Below are 21,660 nucleotides of genomic sequence, written 5' to 3' on the forward strand. Positions count from 1 at the left end.
GATGGAATCGCCTTGACTTTCTCGCAAGAGGCTGCACGCCGATTGCCACTCTTTGTAACACCACACGATGCGTTGAGGTGGTCGATCGATCAAATGATGTTTATGTTCGATCAAACGTTTGACGAATTCGGTTTTGCCTGAACCGCTAGGTCCAGCAATGAGCATGTTAAAGGGATGGCGAAGATACAAAGCCTCCCAACTGGCACGATCTAAGTGTTCGTCGATGACTTTGACAGTGGAGGAAGAGGGAGCAGAGACAGCAGAGGTAGCCATAGTGTCAGGAATGTCACTTGTGACACGAAAACAAACAAGACAAGAGTTTATATACTTTTTCAGAACACGTTTATTGAATGTTTTAAACATGAATACGAAAGACAAAAATACATAAAAGCCAAAGGCTTAAGTACAACGATAAAAGGTACATGAAAACCATTAACGTGGAATAAAAACAAGTGTCTGTACAACATGTTTTGGGTAAGGTTCTGACCAGTTCTATAGGGGGTAAGGTCACACAAGTGTCCTCCCGAAAGGGTCTTTCAGGCATGTCCACGACAGTCCTGTCCTGGGTAACGGGTTCTTTTGGCACTGTCACTAACACAGGTTGAAAAGTAACTTTTTTCCTTGAACAACTCTTGTGCATACTGGGCCACTTCTTGGGTCCATGCCTCAAAACCCCCATTTTTCCAGTAATGCGGTAATACTGGTAATGGTATCGAAATGGTCATCGTGATGATACAGGTGAATGTATTTTCCATCTTTATAGTCTTGGCCTCGAAACAACAGAGGCCCTAGTACTCCCCTCCTTAGGCATTACACCTTTCGGCTAGTTTCCTTGCCATGTTTGAAAGTAATATTTCTAGTGATCCTTGCCATGGATCTATTGTATAATGTGTGCTATAGGTGTGTGTTGGTATACTGTTCTGTATTTACTATAAACCTTTTGTATTTTTGTTTGGACTGGCTGCATGTTTCTAATCGTTATAGTTATATACTCTGCTCTTCACCAACCTCGATTTTTATTGGTGTTGAATTTCGAAAACCCGAAAGCATAATTCGTTATCTCGTTGCTATGGTAGCATTCGGAATGGGGATCCAAATCAGCGATGTAGATATTGTTATTCACTGGGGATGCCCAAAGAGCATTCTGAGCTATTGGCAAGAGATTGGAAGATGTACCACAGATGGGAGTAAAGGTTATGCTTGTCTCCTACCTTACAGGACAAGCATGATGAAGACGACAACAGACGAAAACATGATATAAGTTGCCAAAAATCGTTAAGTCTGTTTAAGAAGAAAAATTATTGAGGCAGTGTGGATCTCCGAAATGGATAAACTTCCCGCTGGCCTAAAAGAATGTTCCGTGGGAAGCTGTAATATATGCTTTTGCGGCAAATGTAATTGTTGTGTAAATTGTTGTAAAACTTGTCAATGCAGTGGGAAGAAGAAAATATTGCTTTTGATTAAAATATAACATTATTCATATGTTATAAGTTATGGTGTAAAACTATAATAGACGTATGTATGTATGTATTCATAAATACCATTGTAAATGTTATTAATAAAGTTCATCATACTCATCATAAGTAATGTTAAGTATTAACATGTATGTATGTATGTATTCATAAATACCATTGCAAATGTTATTATTAATGTTCATCATTATAATCATGTTCTTCTTATAAGTAATGTAAAGTATTAATATGTAGATTTGTATGTATGTGAACTTTCCATTTGAACCATTGTAAATGTTATTAAATATGATTGAAAATACTACCACTAGTAATAATAGTAAATTATTATTATTATTATTATTATTATTATTACTATTATTATTATTATTATTATTATTATTATTATTATTGTGTAGCATATTTTCACATCTGAATACAGTTTGTGGACTTTGTACAATGTATTTATCATTCACTCTATCTCACATTTCTGACATGACGTCTCTCTCTCTCCTAAATTTCGGGGCCCTGAGTGGCCGAGTGGTCTAAAGCGCTCTCCGTTACGGATCACTGCCATCTCACCTCTGTCTGCGTGGGTTCGAGTCTCGGATTCGGCTAATGTAGGTATGTGAGAAAGCTTGCCAGTAGCTTCTTGTGGGTCGGTGGTTCTTTGCGGGGTTTTCCCGGGTTCTTCCTCCACCATTAATACTGGCCGCCATGTATAGCCTATCTTGTGCTGAAAAATGGCGTTAAACCCTACAACAACAACAACAACTCTCCTAAATTTCTGCCGTAACGGCACAGCTCCCACCCAAGTGTTAGTCAGTTCCCAGTGATATATGCCTCGCTTGACGATTTCCACGCGTTACCTTTACCATGTGGTGATGCTGCTTTACACGCATGGGTGGGTAATTCAAATCTAAGGTCAACAGCCGATGAATACACAGGTGTTCTGTTCTGACAGGGATTTATACTAAAAAAGTGAGTGTTCTAAAGGATTTAACGCAGTGGATCATTAGAAGAGGGGATTTTACTTACCGTCTGGATACAAAGGTTAGTCAAATAAATTCATTAATTAATAGCGTGAAGTCCGATCATCCGCCAAAACACCGGCGGACGCTTCAGCACAATTAGTGCACAACACCGTTGTCTCTGCCGCCAGTCAAACAACAACAAATAAAAGGTGGTGAACAACTTGTTGGTCTACGTGTCCGTCCCAATCACATTATCCTGGCACCCGGCCGACCACTCACAGCACTAAGTAGGTTACAACTGAGTGTGGAGCCTAAAGCTGATCTTATGTGACATGTAACTGTCAGATCATTTGTAACAACAGAATGTTACAAAAATATAATACCATAACTGCCCACACAAATGAGCTTTGTGGTGTTTTTAATTATAAATTTTTTTTACATAGACATTTCTCTTTCTTGTTTCTCTTATGAATTTTGTAAACATATTCAAGCTTGACAAATTTCTATTTCACATTTGAATATGCATTTTAAGTAGTTTGAGTTGAAAAAGTTCTACTAAATGTCGTTAATATATAAGGTCTAGACCTATAGTATTCACAATCATCATTACACTCATGAAAACAAACACATGGTGATAGATTGGCATTGTCACTAAAATCTGAAGTCCAAGTTTGTTTTTCTTTCTCTTCAAAATCCAGATGTTATCACTGCAAATAAGCTAATTTGATATAACAGAGATAGTATCATGCTATTTACCACTTCCAGCTTCTAATATTCACAAAACACAACGTAATTCAGGAATATTATCTAAGTTCACGTACCAAATACTCTGTATCTTGCACGCTTTTTTATTAGATGCCCTCTTCCTATTCGAATCACCCCTGTCTGGTTTGGCTAATTCACAACTAATGGTGTCTTGTCATTCAGATATATGACTTTCTTGTTAGTATTTTCGTATGTATCATACATATCTGGTAACGTCTCTTTTGAAGTAACAAATGTCGGTTTTTTCCTGTATGTAGTACCGCTCTGAGTTTGCACATCATGCGACCTGGAGTACTACTTTATCTAACGATTGCAGCTCGTTCCTAAAGATCTTGTCTTATGGTTCTTACTTCGTCTCCAGAAGTTAGGTTTGGAAACCCTTTGGCTGCTCTGTCATATTGTTTCCTTCGCTCATATTTCTTTTCATCCAGTTTCCTATTTAGGTTTCTTGATTAAATAACTCGGGGACGCAGCTGTAAGTTGGTAGTAACCGAAGTCGATGGAAGTCGTCGACTCATCAGTATTTGTGCCGGAGATCCTAGATCATCAATTTTTGTATTTCGATACTCCAATATAAATCAATATGGTTCTTTTCCATCTCTATTTGTCTTAATGAGAATTACTTTGATAGTTTGAATGGTTCTTCATTAGAATGTGGATCCTTGGGACTTGTCGTAGTGTGTTTGATTCCCTGGGTTTTATACACTGGCCATATTCATTTGAGGAGAACTGTGGGTCATTATCGCTGCTTACTTCTTGTGGTATTCCATGTCTTGCGAAAACTTACTTTGAGTGTGTGATTACGGTGTGCTTGTTCTTTTATTTTATAACTAAAAAACTTGAAAGTATCTTGAGTAATTGTCTATTATCAATTAACATAGCTGTAATTATTACACATAAAAAACCTGTTCCAACCATCTCCCACGATGTAGTAGTTGTGTGGACAACAATGGCTCTTTTTTGTTGACTTTTTGTATACCTGGTAAGTATGACGGTTCGATAACACTGGACAACAAATTTTTACAAAAGTCATGTTACTGAAATAAAATTAGTCAATTCTTATCAATTTTTATGTGCTGAACACGAATATGACAGTCAAATTGCAAAATTGGCTCTAGTTTTTTTGTAATCTGCAAGAAATTAATGTTTACATAACGAAATGCATTCCAATAGTAAAAGGTCAACTGTAATAGCCTACCTATAAAAAATCAAGTCATTGACTACATCTTAGATTTCTTCGCCTGTCTCTTGTACAGCTGTTCGGGAGCATCTCTGAGGAGTGTCCAGCAGTAGTCAGCCAGCATTGTAGTGGACCATTTTCCCTGGTATCTTTGTTCCATTGTTGCGATATCTTGATGAAAACGTTCGCTGTGTTCATCACTAACAATACCACAGTTGCTAGGAAAGAAATCCAAATGGGAATGAAGGAAGTGAATCTTTAGAGACATATTGCAGCCAAGTTTCTTATACTTCATCAACATGTCTTCTACTAGTTCCTTATAGTTTTCTGCCCTAACATTTCCGAGGAAGTTTGTAGAAACTAGGCGAAAAGCATTCCATGCTTGTTTCGCGTCACCTTCCAGCAAGTTGTTGAACCGGTCATCTTTGAAAAGCTCTCGAATCTGAGGACCCACAAAAACTCCCTCTTTAATCTTTGCTTCGCTGAGTCGAGGGAATTTTTCATGCAGGTATCGGAATGCTGGCAAAGTCCGGTCAATGGCTTTCACGAAGTTCTTCATCAAACCTAGTTTGATGTGAAGGGGTGGTAGCAAGATTTTCTGAGCCTCAACCAGAGCTGGGTGTTGGATATTCTTCTCTCCAATGGCTACATTCTGCCTGTGAGTCCATTCCTTCCTCATGTAGTGCATTTCCCTTGCTCGGCTATCCCACTCGCATAAGAAACACATGTATTTTGTATATCCTTGCTGCAGTCCCATTAAAAGGGCAACTACCTTCAAATCACCACAGAGGTGCCAGCTCTACTTGTTATACTCAATGGAATTCAGTAGCTGCCTTAAGTCATCGTATGTCTCTTTCATGTGGACAGCATACGCTACTGGAATAGATGGAAGAATGTTTCCATTGTGCAAAAGCACAGCCTTGAGACTCAGTTTCGAAGAGTCCACAAATAGTCTCCATTCTTGTGGGTCATGAGTGATTTTTAAAGCATTCATGAGGCCCTCAATATCGGAACAGAATATCAGATTACTTTCCTTTCTGAAGAAAGGCTCCAATTGCTGGTGGCGTTTTCGATATGCAGTAATTGTGACATCTTCTTCTAGAAGATTCCATTGTTGGAGTCTTGATCCTAGCAATTCTGCCTTGTTCTTTGATAAGTCCAAATCACGAATCAGGTCATTTAGTTCTTCCTGTGTTATTCTGTGTGGGGTTGATGATGCACCACAGTGAAAATCTGGATCACTGCATGCTGATGGACCAGGAGAAGAACAGGTCGACTCACCTTTGTCTTCGTCAGATGAATCAAGAGAATATTCTGCTGGAGGTTCTGGAATAGGAAGTCCCTCACCATGTGGAACTGGTCTCAATGCAGACGGAATGTTTGGGTAGACTATTCTCGACTTCTTTCGCTTCGTTATTCCGCCGGAAAGAGGAGGAACCAAGCAGAAGTAACAGTCATTTAGGTGGTTGCTTGGCTCTCCCCACACCATTGGGACTGCAAACGGCATTGATGACCTTTTGCAATTCAACCACTGTGAAAGCTGTGTTGTACATGTAGCACAGCATATATGCGGAGCCCAAGGCTTGTCTTGGTCACCAACCTTGCATCCGAAGTAAAGATGATATGCCTTCTTCACTTGAGAATTGATACTTTTCTTCTGGTTGGCAAATGTCACTTCCCCACAAATATAGCAAAAATTGTCCGCGGTATTAACACACTTTCGAGGCATTACTGTTCTTTATTGTACGTAAATGGATAAAATAATAAGTTTTATGTAACAGTAGCTTGAACTGTCTCGCACAACGTCTAAAATATTTTAAATGCTGAACCTATCTGATTGGGCTTTATATAGTACACTGCTTACGTCAGCTTCAGCAGCCGCCTGGCATTAGTATAATAGGCCTACACATGTATAGTACACTGCTGACGTCAACTTACTTCAGCAGCCGCATGGCATTAGTATTGCATTGCATCAGAAAATGATGCAATCAACTGTGGATGATGTGAGCATGATGGTATTATGCAATGTTACATCATTATTCCGGATGTTGCTGCAGTCCTACTGGAGAAATTTACACAGTGAAACATAGAAAATGAGGTATATGAATATCTTCAAAACGAGAGCCAATACAAATTTTTCACGGTTATATTCGTGTTCGGCACACCAAAATACTACAGATTAGGGCCTTTTCAAGTCAGTAATGATTTCACTGTTGACCAGTGTAATGTGAGTAGTGTAGGGGGATACAATACGGACAATGGGAAAATACATTACATAACACACACACCCCGACACTATACGGACAAGATTTTTCAGACCCCCCCCCCGCCTCCGGGACACTACACGGACACAAGGTTGGGACTACATACGAACAAAAGGTTGGAACTGTATACGGACAATATGAATGGAACAGGTAGGGTGACGTCACGGTACTGGAGTCGGGCGACAAAGTGGCAAGGGATTGACCTGAATAAACGCTACTTTAGGTAAAGACAAATACAGTAGAGACATAGAGATAGGCACATACATACATACATACATACATACATACATACATACATACATACATACATACATACATACATACATACATTGATGAACATCAATCTATCTCACCTAAAATATAAAATCGACTAAAAAAAAATTTAGGCAAGAGAACAAATCTTTTGGAGACAGTGGAGTGGCCTTGAAACGGGCCTTTTGTTTTCTTCTTTGTCTTCTAATTCCTTCTTTTCCTCCAGCAGCTTCTTATTTTCTGTCCTACACTTTTTGTCTTCTTCTTCTCATTCTTTTCCTCCTCCTCATGTTTCTCTTTTTCCTTTCTCCACCTTTTCCTCCTTTATCATTTCGTTCAATATGCCTTTCCCTTTCTTTACATTGCTGGTCTCCATAACTAATCTGTGCGGGCGAAAATACCTAAACTGCATTGCCACCAACATCTCGTCCACCATACCTAGGGTATCTAATACCTCCTGCAACTTCATCATTTGCTGCAAATGTTTGTTAGTCGCCACGGCTGACTATCAATGTTGAATGGCGCTAATTTAGTTAATTTAGATTTAAGTGGTTTTCGCACAGTCGTGCATGTACCACTGTTGATTAGTTAGTTGATGTACGTGTTTCCCTGCAGGTACGTTGGGTACTAATTTTGTACTGAATGGTTTATTACAATTATTGATGGCTACCCTGGTGGGGTGTGAATTGGGGTGGGTTGATAATCTAGCTGCGTATCTTAAGGTTAACTGATGCCTTCTTAAATGCAGTGGTAATTCTCCAGTTAGAATTTGGAGCTCAGCTACAGACGGTAGAGTGCCGGTGCATATTATTAGTGCTTTTCTTTGAATCGAGCCTAATTTTGCTTAAGCTGTTTATGTGGTTATCTGGTTGGATCCCCATGTGGTTACTTTAAGGTTTTTAAGTAAGTTTAGATCCTTATTATAACTGTTAACTCGTTGGTCTATATGATGTCCCCAGTTTAGATGTTTGTCATAGTACATACCCAGAAATCTAGCAACTTTAACAAATTGAATGGTTTTATTTTGTATGGTAAGTTTAGGGTATTTTAATTCGATTTGACGTTTGGGGGAGAATAGGACTGCAATGGTGTTTTCGTGAGATAGTTTGAACCCCCATTTATCTGCCCATTTCCGTATTTTGTTTAGACTATTTTGGATTTCACTGATAACTGTGTGACTTTCAGGGTTTCCTGATCGCCAGAGTCCACAATCGTACGCAAATTGTGACATTTCAATTCGGTTAGAAGTTCGATTTAGGTCGAGGTCATTTATCATGATGTTGAAGAGTGTAGGGCTGAGTACGTTCCCTTGCGGAATGCCATTTTCTAGTGAACATAGTTCAGAACAAGTGTCCCCCACTCTAGTTATTATTTTTGCGGTTGGTTAGAAAGTTTTCGATAAAGTTGAACATTCGTCCGGTGATTCCAAAATGATTTAGTCTGGCTATCAATCCTTTAGTCCAGACGAGGTCAAAAGCTTTTTCAAGATCTAGGAATACTGCTATTAAATTTCTGTCTGCTTTGCGGTGGGAGGTTAGTGCTACTTTGATTGCCGCTTCTAATCTTATGAGTTGATCCGTAGTGGACTTTCTATTTCTAAAAAAACATTGATTTTCAGAGAGTAGATTGTTACTTTCCAAGTGGTATTTAAGGCGATTTGTTTTAATTGTCTCCATAATTTTACAGATGTTGCTAGTTAGGGAAATGGATCTATAAGAATTAATATCATTTGGGTCTTTTCCGTGTTTTGGGATTGAGATTACTATGGCGCGTTTCCATTTATCAGGTAGTTTGCCTACAGCCCAAATTTTATTAAATAGCTTTAGTATAGAGTTGGTAATATTTTCAGGCAGGTGTTTGTATATAATATAACCTATTTGATCTTCCCCTGGCGATGTTTCCTTTTTAGATCCTAAGGCTATTTCCCACTCATATAAGGATATTTCACAATTTAGGTTGGATTCCTTTGTACCTACGTCTTTAAAGAGGTGTGAGTGGTTTAATTTTGTTGAAAGGCTGGGGTGTGGTTAAGGTTACTACTCATTGCAGTAAAGTGGTTGGCGAGTTTGTCTGCCTTTTCCTTGTTTGTGGTGGTACCTGCTATTTTGGGGGAGGTGTTTACTGTTTTTCCTTTAATCGATTTTATTTTGTCCCATACTTGCTTGGAGCTAGTTTTTGATATTTTTGATATTAATTTTAGAGCAGAAATTTTGCCAAGATCTTTCCTTTTCCTGATTATTTGTTTTAGGTTTTTTTCCCCTATCTTTATATGTTGAGAAATCTAAAGAGTTTCCTGATCGTTTGAATTTTTAAGGGTCTTTCGTTTTTACTTATTCGCCAGCTTGCGTAGTGATTCAACCATGATACAGTTTGTTTGGCTTGAGTACCACTGGTTTTAGGGATGTTGGATGTGGCAGCTGCTTGGATTGTGTTAATTAAATTTTCATAAAATGTATCTACGTCCTCATTTTCTAGGTTTTTTATGTTAATTTTGGTTATTTGTATTGTAAAGGTTTCTCAATCAGCTTGGTCATATTTCCATCCAGGGTGTTTGTTGGCGGGGTTATTTTGAACCGCCATCTGCAGAGTGATGATGATTGGAAAGTGGTCACTTCCTAGCGAGTCGGTTTGTTCCACTCTCCAGTCTGTCATCCGTGCTAGTTTGGGTGAGCATATGGTTAGGTCGATAGCAGACAGAGATCCATCCTCCGGGTTTAAGCGAGTTTTTGTCCCATCATTAAGGATGGTCAGGTTGGATTCGGCAGCCTATGTCTCAAACAACCTGCCTCTCTTGTCCGTTCTATCCCCCTCCCCCACAGCTCGTTGTGTGCATTGAAATCTCCGCAGATGATGTTATTTTCGACTTTATTTTTCGTTATTTGCCTAAGGGTTGCCAACTTAGAGGCGTTGGTGTTTCCGCCCGGGTAGTATATGTTGAAAATTTGAAGGATTCCCCTCCCTGAATAGATTATTAGGGATTGTATTTCAAAGTTTTCAGTTGTATTTCAAAGTTTTCAGTACTACCTGGGGTGTGATTTATAATAATTGGTGTGATATTAGGTAGGTTTTCTAGCATAAAAATGACTAGACCCCCTCCCTGTCCTATGTTACGATTTTTAAAGTGTCCTGGGGAGTAGCCAGGGAGTTTGGGTAGTTGATTAGTTTTTTCTGAGATCTTACTTTCTTCTATACAAATAATGTCTGGCTTAGGAACTTGGTCTTGCAATTTGATTTTTAATTCATTGATATTACTTGTTATACCCCTACAGTTTCATTGCCATATTATTAATTTATTCTTGATTGTGTTGTTATTCATAGTCGTGTGTGGTCATTTAATTTGGTTATATATTTAGGGGGAGGGGACTTATGATAGCATGGCTAATATTAGTATGAGTTTGCCTATATATTGCTATATGTTGATTTTACATGGAGTTAGGCCATTCATGACTAATGTCATTATTTCATGAATAACCTGTTCAATTGGGGGAGCTGCGGTTTTCCTTATTTGTGTTTGATTTTCTTTAACTGCTGCTGGTGGGGTGGGTGTTTATACTTTTCCTGATTGGGTGGTTCTGTTATTTTTTCCCTTGGTTTTTTATTTGCTTGTATAGTTGGTTTATTTTGGTTTGAATTTCGACTTACTGTTTTGATTTGAGTGGTGTGTTTCTTGCTTTCTCTAGGTTGGTGTTAATTAAATGTGTGATATTTTTGGCTGCATAATAAGACATTTGCTTGCTGTTCATGCGGTCTATTGTTCTAGTTTCTCTATCTGTATAAGGGCATTCAGGGGATTGAGGTATGTGTTCTCCCCTGCAGTTAGTGCATTTAGGTGCCGTCCTTCTTGAAGGTCCCTTATGTTGGCCCCCACATTGATTGCATTGGGTGTTGAATTTGCAATTGGCCGCATAGTGCCCCCAGTGCTGGCAGATGCTACAGAACCTGGCTTTATTTACGTATGGTTCCAGGCGATGGCGAACTCCATATGGTGCTAATTTTCCCATGGACGTAAGGGGTGTTATGGACTCAATGACTACTGTATTGCTTAACTGCCCTTTATAATTCTGTAGTCTGTACGACCTTTCAATTGGCGCCCCATTTTAGTTTTTGGGTTAGAGTTTTGTTGTCCATCCTTTGATTTGGGCCTTTTAATTTAAGTACTGCTTTAAATTTGGTGTTCCCTACTTGGGGGGTGGGGTGGTTTGACAGTTACTGGTTGGTTGTTATGGACAGGTGGGGTGTTGGTCCTGTGTTGGGGTTTGGGATGTTTTGGTGTTTTTCCTATATTGTGGTGTCTTTGCACTTTTATCTTAATGTTGTTAACTGATTCAATTCCAAAGAATTTAGCTACATGGTTTATTGTGCTGCAGTGCACAATTATGTAGCTGGTGTTGGGTCGAAATACTGTAAATTGGCCCTTGTGTACCCTTTGTAGGTCCTCTGTTTATGCTTAGATTGATTAATTTGGTAGAAGTGCTACTTATGTATAATGTGTGCTCTATTGAGTGGTAGGGGAACTTGGTTTGTTTGGAATTACTTTGTTTACATGGGTTTGGTTGTTTATTTTTTGGTGACTGGTTCCTTATTTCAGTTGTTGTTTGGTTTGTTGTTTTGAGTCATTTAACATTTTTGCTTTTCATGGGTTGCTTCCCTTTACCATTGGCTTGATTACTGTTAATAGGGGTGGGGTGGTTTCCCTGTTTCGCGTGTTGTTTTCCCTAGTTATAAATATTTCCTGGGAGTTGTGAAGAATATCCCTTTCGGTTATTATTCTGCAGGGTCCTGGGGTTTGGCTGTTATGGTATCTACCTTTGTTAGGTTTTACTGGATTTTTGCAGGGTGGGGTTTGAGTGTTACTTGACACTACTGTTTTTGGTGTTGTTTTCCCTTGTTTACTGTCAATTGCTGGGGATGATATTTTTATGTCCCTGGGGGCTGTAGCTTGTTTTATCTTTGGGGGGGTTGTGAGTTTGCTTGGTAGGTGGCGCTGCTGGTGTTTTTGTTGTTGTTGTTGATGTTAACCCCCCTTACTTATTGTTGGTTGTTTGGTCACTTAGGTTGGTACAGTTTGTGGTTCAGGTTGTTTTTGTTTTAAATGGCTTGTTGGATAGCTCAACTGTGATTCCAATAGGTTTTCTAGTTGGGGATTGTGTTAACTGCATATAGGTGGGGGTAGGTGGTTCGTCCTGAATTACTTTGCTTGCTGGGTTGGGGGATTGTATTTCTAGGTCCAGCATAGGAATGGTTGAATCCAAATCCTCAATTTCTAATGATTTGGTTATGTCTCTAAATTCCACAGGGGATGATTTATTTAATATGCTGGCTTGCGATTGAGTGAGATTGTTCCTTTCTGGTGTAGATGTGTAGTTAAAAAATACTTTTGGCGCATATCTCCCTACAGTCTGGTTTAGGTATGAGATCAAGATGTCCAATATTGGTAATGGTTGGTGTTTTCTGAACTTGTGTGTTTGCATTGCAAGCTGCCATTATTTTTTTTTAAAGCTGCTTGTTTACTTTTTTGTCTCTTCCTATTGCTTCTGGCTTTATTGGCTATTTTGTTGGTGTGTGGTTGGGACATTTATGTTATTTGTCTGTATTGTGGTCTACTTAAATTAGTATGATTACTAGATTATTCGAGATTGGTTAGTTTTAAGATTATTTAATGAAATAAATATTGGTTGATGAGCAAGAGAGGGGGTTAAAAAGTTCAAAGTTAAAAGGAAAACATCCCTTACAATAACTTCACATATTATCTATTATCAACACAGACCATTTAATTAAATATGTTAAGGTGGCAAGGTTCCTAGGAATGTCTTTTGACAACCACTTAACATGGAACCACCACATAGACCAGCGTATACAAAGTTGCAACAAGGATATAAACCTACTAAGAAATCCATGGCCAGCTCATCTAAAGTGCGCCTGGCATACTCCAGATGCAATTGGAGTTCCAACAGTTTCGCAATTCTGCCACTAATTTTTATGTTGACTAGTCAGTGCTGGGTAACCAGACTGACGAACGCTTTCGCTTTATATCTGTCCAGTGAGTCACAAGCTACACACACATCATCGTACACCTCTTAGTACCGAAACGTTGACGAATCTTTCTTCCCCGTAGAGGTCGAGAAGTATGCAGATGAACGCGTAAGGCTTTTAACAGAATGTGTCTTTCGTGGACATTTAAAGGTACCACTTTCATGTTTATTTGACGGTACATCACTCTACAGATCCCACACGGAATAGGCTGGCAGACGAAATCCCAGAAAGCAAGTCACTAAGATACAAACTACACGACGACACCAAATTCATGGGATACAGTGTTGGTAATCCTCCACAGTTTAAATACTGTCACTGATTTCCTTCCACGGCAATCGTTCTATCATGACTAATAATGGTCGTGGCATGGTAGTCCGTTTTTATACCTCTTTTCGTTTGAAGTAATGAGTGTACTTTTCGCACAAAACTGATCCTACTCCGTCGTCGTAATCAAATCGTTTAGTCACTGGTTCGCACGTCAAACACCTCACATAATTTTCCTCAACAGACAAAATTTGATAATTTTGGGTAATCATTTAACTGTTCCGCTGGAATTCGATGTAGTATGGTCACATTGTAAGTATTTATGAACGGTATCAACCGAAGTCCTCTGGTCCTCGTCCACTTCAACAATGTCAGAGCGCTGGAACGTTTTTAAATGAATCAGTCCTCTTATACCATTCAGGAACCAGTGGTTCCAACATTGGTGACGTAATGGATGCAATTGTTCTTTGCGTCGAACTTGTATTTTGACCAACTCTCGAGAAATGCGTTCTCTAAACTCCACAGGGAAACAACGAATTTTCTCTTGTAAAGTATCCATCTGTTGGGTGTTTTTTTTAATTACAAATAAACTCAGGAACAGGTAGCAATCAGCTTTAACTGCTTCAAGCCTTTGCCACGGCCAAGGCCTACTTCTGGACTTGCTCCTGTCGATGATGATTTGGCAGAAATTACTAGGGCTGCTATCTCAGGTGTAGTGGCAGGATTGGGCTGTTTGTCTCGGGAAGGTCTTTTTCTCTTGGGTCGTATTAATGATGTCTGATACATTTGTTTCAGACTCCTTAACTCTGCCAAAATGTCTAAGAGTACAATCACTGTTTGACTTTCACTGTCCTCCTTCTCTCCTAGACCTTGTTTCTTCTCCGCTGCTTTTTCTTCTTCCTGTCATTTCCTTCTTCTTGCCTCTTATTCTTTTTGCTGTTGCTGTTGAAGAAGAAAAGCTTGTTCTGCATCTTTTTGCTGCTGTAAAAATTTCTCAAATTCTTCTTTCTGTCTCTTTTTAAAATTATCGACGTGCGGTAAGGGAGGAGAAGGTGGCGAGGGTGCTTGTATCGAAACAAATTCTTGTGAAGAGAGAAAATCCACTAGATCCCAATTAAAATCTGTCTCTTCTGGAAGCAGGACTGTGTTGACTTTGGTAGCCGCTGCTATGCCGTCGTTTCTCGTCTCCACGGCCGGTGCACCCCAATTCATCGTCTTATTAGTTTCCGTCATGTTCGAAAACTCTATCGCATTGATTCACTGCGCACAGAGGCTACCGCATCTATATAGAGCATGTGACGCCAAAGTCATCTCTATTCGGATTGGAAGACAGACTCCACACTGTAACTGAAGTTTGTAACGCGTATTGGGATTGGTTAAAAATCTCAATCCGTTTCGATCCGCTCTTCCACTAGAAGTAACAGCGGTTCATTTCATTCTCTTCACCTGTTCTCGTCACAAGAGGTGGACAAACGTTAAATTATCTACTCTCGCATCGTCGATGCTGTTCCGTGCGGACTTACCCTAATTTGTCAGATCATCATGAATAATCATCCGGATCACCGATACGAGCGTTTGAAAAAAAAAAGGATCTATGTGGAGATACAAGGCTGTCTGAAGAGAGTCCTCATTAATGATCCAGAAGCCACAAGAAGTTTGTTGAAGAGAAGAAGACGTATGCGATGCACTCTATATTTACGGAATGATGTTTAAAGAAAAAACAAAAAACAATCCTGTTCTGGGCCACTCCACTGTCTCGAAAAGAATTGCTCTCTTGTCTACAAATTTCTTTTAGTCGATTTTATATTTTATATTTGCCTCCAAAAGCATTTATTATTTTGCCTACATTTTTTTAGTCGATTTTATATTTTAGGTGTGATATACTGATGTTCATCAATGTATGTATGTATGTAGGTAGGTAGGTAGGTAGGTAGGTATACTTTTATAAGGCCAAAAACTGGCATTTTTTCAAAATCAGTATCAGGTGTATTCCCTGACATCTCTTTAAAACCTTTTATTTTCAGTTTTCCATCGTGATCTTCCTTTGATGTTCCCCAAACAGTTATGTCATCTACATCATTCTCCACCCCAGGCAGATCTTCAACACACTATGCTATATATTTTCGGATCACTTCTTGAGCGGAGTTTGTAACAAAAGGCACTCCTAGGTAGCAATATCTACCAAACGGAATGTTGAGTGCTATCAATAACTGGCTGTCATATCCAGTGGTATTTTCCAGTAACCGAGATTGGCCTCTAGTGTGGAGAAAACTTTAGTTCCAGTCATCCGTGTGACTATATCTTCAATTGTAGGAATTAGAAAATGCCCCTGTTTGATAGTTTGATTCAAATTTATTGGATCTAGACAAATTTCTTTCTTTTAACGACTTGGGTTTTCCAACAATTACTAACCATTCTGCCGGTTCAGTTAATTTCCGTATTACATTTTTCAGTACCATCTCTTCCAAATTTCTTGGTGAATTAATAACAGATTTCACACTTTTGTCAATTGCTATTTTATATTTTTGTTTTAGGCATCCTAGACCTTTTAATACACTTGGAAATTCTTTCAGGATATGATTGTCCTTATTCCTGTGCACGTCGCAATCTACTTGTATTAAGTGCAAATCTTGAGAAGCCTGGATCCCAAGAATAGGCGGTTCGTTTGTCTGTGTGTTAAAATATTCAAGTTCTTGATTAATACAATTTAATTTGCATTTGCCTTTGACAATTAGTTTGTCATCCGAGTAGCTTGACTTTGATTTGGTTTAACCTCAACATTGGCAACATTTATTGTCTCAAAAATGTGTATTGGAATGATGTATACTTGCGAACCGGTATAAATTTTAAATTTGACGTCAGTAGCATGAAGAATCAGTGACATATATTCTATATCACTGATGTTAGTGTTTGCCTTTGTCATAGTTCCTACAAAATATGTTTCTTAATCTGCACCTAAGTATTCTTGCACAACGTGAACCCGCTTTGTCTTACAGCATTTCAGAAAATGATGCTATTTTCTACACCTTTAGCAGCATTTTCCATAGGCTAGACACCCTTTTGCATTTTCCAGGGGCTAGACATCCTTTTGCATTTTCCATGGGCTAAACACCCTTTTGCATTTTCCGTGGGCTAGACACCCTTTTGCATTTTCCATAGGCTAGACACCCTTTTGCATTTAATTTGCCACATTTACCACAGTTGAATAATCTGAAGTTTGATTTCATGCTTGTCTTTTCAACTTTCTTGGTTGTGCCCCTTCCCTTTCTATTTTCTTGATGTTCACACCATAAACTTCAGATATAGCTTTGTTTTGAATCTGCTTTTTAGATTCTTTTTTTGCTCTGCACGTAGTCAATGCTTTTTGTAGTGTCAGCTGGTGGTCTCGTAAGAGTCTTACCTTTACGTTTTCACAACTGGTCCCACAGCCAATTCTGACTCTAATCATTTCATCCAGTAGATTTTAGATTTTGCTGTTCTTTGTAATCAGTTTAAGTTCAGAACTTTAAACCAGACTTACATATAGATATGCATATACTTTCATGATGTATAGGTTTACGAGGGGAAAATGCCTATATATATATATATATATATATATATATATATATATATATATATATATATATATATGTAAGACAAGTACCAGCATGCCCACTCTACTAAAACTGCATAGTCCCAAAAAAAAATGCATACAAAATAATGTGATGTGATGTGATTTGGATTTTTAACGTAGCTTTAACAATTTTCCAGTCATATCGCTACGATGTCTGCAATGTGGCAGTTTATAGTGATGTCTAGCACTGGGGCATCATGCCGCAGACATGTAGAATGATGTCCCACCCAGTCACATTATCCTGACACCGGGCCGACCAGTCCTAACACTAACCACTTAATGCTGAGCGCCAAGCGAAGCAGCTGTTAGTACCATTTTTGTAAGTCTTTGGTATGACTCGGCCGGGGATCGAACCCACAACCTCCCGCATCCGAGGCGGACGCTCTAACCACTAGGCCATCGGAGCGGTCATACAAAATAACAGAACATTATGTTAGAATGCAAGGAAACAACAATACAAAGTGGTAAACACAGTTATAACGAAACAGGGAGCTGAAACCAATAAACAACTTTTATAAACAAGTGAGATACAATATAAGAGTGTATATGAGGAATTAATATGATACATTTTATACGCAATGAAATTATGTAACCAAAAGACAAAAACTGGCAATACCACTGACAGAAAACGGAAACACAAAAGAAAGAAAGAAACAAACAAACAAACAAAAATTGTACAACTAACATGGTGAAACTGTCTGCCTAGAAGAGTCTTGTTTCCCCACACGCTAACAAATGAGTTCGCTAAGAATCTAACCAAATAGGTACACTAACACAAAAAATGGGCTTGATGCTCATCATAGTAAGGCACAAATGCAGGTGCTATGCCAAAGCTACCGTGACTAACACGAGGTAATACAGGTCATACCTTCTCCCCAAAAGAGGGCACAACAAAGCAAAAACATAACACAACAAAAATACAATTGGGAACAAAAAAGACTTACTAACGTCTGCAAAAAAATGCAACAGGCGAACAAGCAACAAATACACAAATATATTTTTCTTCTGGTTCGGTTTTGTGTTTGTTTAAAATTTTCCTTTCGGTATATATAACAATGTAAGTTTAGATGGGGGGGGGGAGAAGTGCATGGGGAATAAGAATAAGGCCCCTGAGATAGAAACAGATGGGGAAAACGGACCTTTTAAGGGAGCGGTAGCTAGAGGGTAACCATCTGTCACAGCCACATGTCAAAATCAGACACCCGTAGCTCGTAATCTTTTATTTTTTACGTAAAGCCAGTCTAATTAGGAATACAACTAAAACGAATGTGACTTATTATACGCCAGTCCATGCAAATACACGGGAAATAGCACAACAGTACATTATAGCTTGAAACACATACAGCATATACTGGACTACAAGAAGATCCCTCACAAGGATCACAATTATTAAACAAACACATCAAGGAAACCAGCCGAAACGCTAATGCTTTAAGGAGTGAAGCAAAAGCCGTAAATAAATTTTGCCCAGGGTGCGGAAAGAAAGGTGACCTTGAGAAAGGACTCCAAATGAGTACGCAATTACTCTATTGCGTCAAAACTTGGGTTGAAGAAGATGAAAAATAAATAAAATAAAAAATAAACCGCATTCAAAAATTTAAAAAAAATTCCCAGTCAAAACTTTGTTGTATTTTTTTACATGTGCGTGCAACAAGAGACGAAGTGGGAGATCAAACAGACATACAATCCTTTGACAATTTTGCAATCAAAATGGAGCTTTCCTCAACGCTCTTCAGTTAAACATATCTGGAGAACGGAGAGGAATCCACAAATAAATTTAAAATGTGTCAAATGCTCATAAAACATTTGGAAAAATAACAAATAATTGTACATCATCAATTTTAGGGGGAAAATAAACCAACAAATGTTGTTGGCCGATATTTAAAAGCGACATTTAAAAACATGGCCACTCAATCACAGCGTATGTTTTCTGTTAGGTCTAATAATACAACTAAACACATTTGCCGCTTTAACACATAAGCAAACGCATAAAACAGAGCAAATGCAATGAAATCACTGGGATAACGTGTTATTACATATTTATTAACAGGGCAGTGGACAGGATTTTTTGGACTCGAGGAAAAATTCTCCAGTAGCCCCTTTGAATTACGGCGGTGAACCCCATGACCGTTGTGGCCCGGGAATTTGGTCCTAGCTGTCCGCGGTCCTGCTTATTTATGACATAAACATTTTACCTTTCGCATCTGCTGCATCTCTATGTTTCTGGAATGTAAAGAATAAGAATGATTTTAGGAGCAGATGACTAGGATGCCGGAATATAACATAATTCACCATTACCAACTACACCACATATCCTATTTGTTTTTTTTCAATGGCCAGTTGCCACTTTTGAGAGAAGGAGTCCGTCACAAGGACATCATTAATCACACCGCAGATTATCCTGATCTCTTTAAATTTTATTAATATGTCCATTTTTATATTTATGAAAATGTTTATGATTAGATTTTTAATTATCATAATGCTGTTAACACTCAGCGTAAGAGAATTTAGTAAATCATCTTCGCCCTTTCTGTGAATATTTATGTTGACAGTTACTATATGAACCAGCTAAGATACGTTTGGTTGTCTGAGTGTAGAATGTCTGTGCAGGTAAGCATGTGTAATATGCAATTACTCTATAGACGTAAATGGAAAGTTTTGGGGTGTCCCAGACCAGCGGATAGAGTGGTGGTAATGCCAAATGACAGCATGTTCATCTAATTCTATTATTAAAATGTTGCTAACGTGTTAACAAATATGCAGGGGTGATCTTGCTTGTAGAATGGGCCTAGGTGAGAAACACTGCAACAGTGTTTTGTCATATGTACATGTAAGTTTTTTCAACGACATAATTTGTCACATGATCTTACATACTCATACCGCAACAAACTATAGCTGGTCAAAAAGGAGTGGAGAACGGGCCACAATTGTTTTGTTTGTTTTTTTTGTTGTTTTTTTTAAACGAGATGCCATTAAATTTGCGTAATTCTTGGATTCAAATGAATGTGTTGCTTTATAATTTCTTCTTTAGCGTTATTTTCAGAGATAAATACTTGCAAAATAAAATAATGTTTTTAAAACTACATATTGTACATGTATTGCTAGAGTGACCTCAGCAGCATCAAAACGTCGATACTGTCAGACTTCGGGTAAAATATGCAATTACAGTAAAGTTGTCCTACAGTTATTTATTACATTAATTGATAACCTAGATCCGAAATCTACAGTGAGATAGAACTCAAAAACAATTTATTACATTAATTGATAACCTAGATCCGAAATCTACAGTGAGATAGAACTCAAAAACAATGTATACTTAATTTTCTCCATAACATGATTCGTTTGACTGAATAAGTCCTACCCTACCTTCCTAATTATCCCACCCACTGACCCCTTATTTTAGTTTATTTTATGCAAAGGTGGATAAGATAAATAATAATACAATGATCAATATCAATGCAACCACATAAAGTGGTACCAGTAAATTCATCTAATTGCCAAATCGTTCCATACGGTTGAATAGGTCACGTGGGGTTCATCTATCGAAGAACAGTTTACATCTGGCTTCTAGTTGGGAACCTAATCGAGTTGAAAAAATGCTTGCCACGATGTAAGAATCATTTTAACACATGGCAATCACACTGGATAAGAAATAGAAACAAAATATAAAAAAGTAATAAAAAATCAACTAAACGATACCGAAATAAAAATAAAAAGATACCGAAGGAAGCGCAAACTGGGTGGTACATTGAAATCAAATGATTTCATATTTCTTATTTTCAGCTTATGCAGATCATATAAACAAAAATACTACCAGATGTCAGAAAGAAAGTTACTCAAGTGTTAAAGGTCTTCCAGTGAATGCAGTTGAGCAGGGCTACATAAAATTGTTTGTTTATGACGTCAATACCAACATACTCATTACTATGGAGGGGGGATTACCGCCATAATTCTATGCGTGTGTTTTCTAATCTTGCTTGATGGATTACTGTAAATGGCTGCTTGCAAGTGCTACTTTCATAATTCTATCCATGTATATTGTCTTCTTCAAAGATGCAAATCGTACGTGGGAGTTTGCAAGTGCTACTTTCCTTCTGCATTATTGTCAATGGCTGCTTGCAAGTGCTACATTCATAATTCTAGACATGAATTTTCTATTCTTCATTGATGCAAGCTGTAAATGGCTGCTTGCAAGTGATTAGATCTACTTTCCTTCTGCGTCATTGTATCTTGCAGTTTGCCAACTACTGAATTGGTTCTGTAGTTTGTCGTATGGTAAATGCTATCTCAGTTTATACAAGTTTTTTATATTCTGTTTATAAACTTGGCATATTACAATTACATCATTCAAACTGTTATTTCCATACAGATTTGGCCTTAAAACAATATAAATGCTAACTTTTATCAGTATCATCTTTGTTGTCCAACTCGTGTCGCCATCTGTTGTCATAATGGCATACTAGAGATCAGCATGGCATTATGACAACAGACGGCGCTCTAAATTTCTGAAGTTTTTCCTTCACCAGAAATAATTAATGCTCCCCATGGATCTTTACGGCATTCATTTTGTGTCGATAAACATTGTACTCCTTTCAGCTTCTTTTTTAAGATGTACGCTAGCAACGAAGTTTTAACCGTTCTCTAAAACCATGTACGTTCTCGAAGATCTAAGTGATTTATAGCACCATACCAAAACAAAAACGCATACTATTACAGCAGTGTGGTCCATCTTCTTCAACCCCAGTTTTGACGCACTTAAGTATTTATTTTCACCGTTTAAGAAATCTACTTCTTACTGATATCTCTCATTACATTTGAAAACATTAGTAATTTTAGCAAAGTAAGGATCAGAAACGACAATGATATA

General features: G+C 38.2%; 1 protein-coding gene across 3 annotated transcripts in view; it reads right to left on the reverse strand.

Annotated features, from left to right (window-relative positions):
- Positions 1-21,660, reverse strand: part of LOC149797684 (uncharacterized) — a 113,576-nt gene that overhangs the window by 88,016 nt on the left and 3,900 nt on the right. For all 3 annotated transcript variants that reach the window (XM_089962602.1, XM_089962603.1, XM_089962600.1), the window contains exon 2: positions 18,989-19,016. In XM_089962602.1, the coding sequence (XP_089818728.1) occupies positions 18,989-19,016 (28 nt within the window). The remainder of the gene's footprint in view (positions 1-18,988; positions 19,017-21,660) is intronic.

The sequence above is a fragment of the Sinohyriopsis cumingii genome, chromosome 6 (assembly GCF_028554795.1).
Source record: "Sinohyriopsis cumingii isolate HCF-2022 chromosome 6, ASM2855479v2, whole genome shotgun sequence".
NCBI lineage: Eukaryota > Metazoa > Mollusca > Bivalvia > Unionida > Unionidae > Sinohyriopsis > Sinohyriopsis cumingii.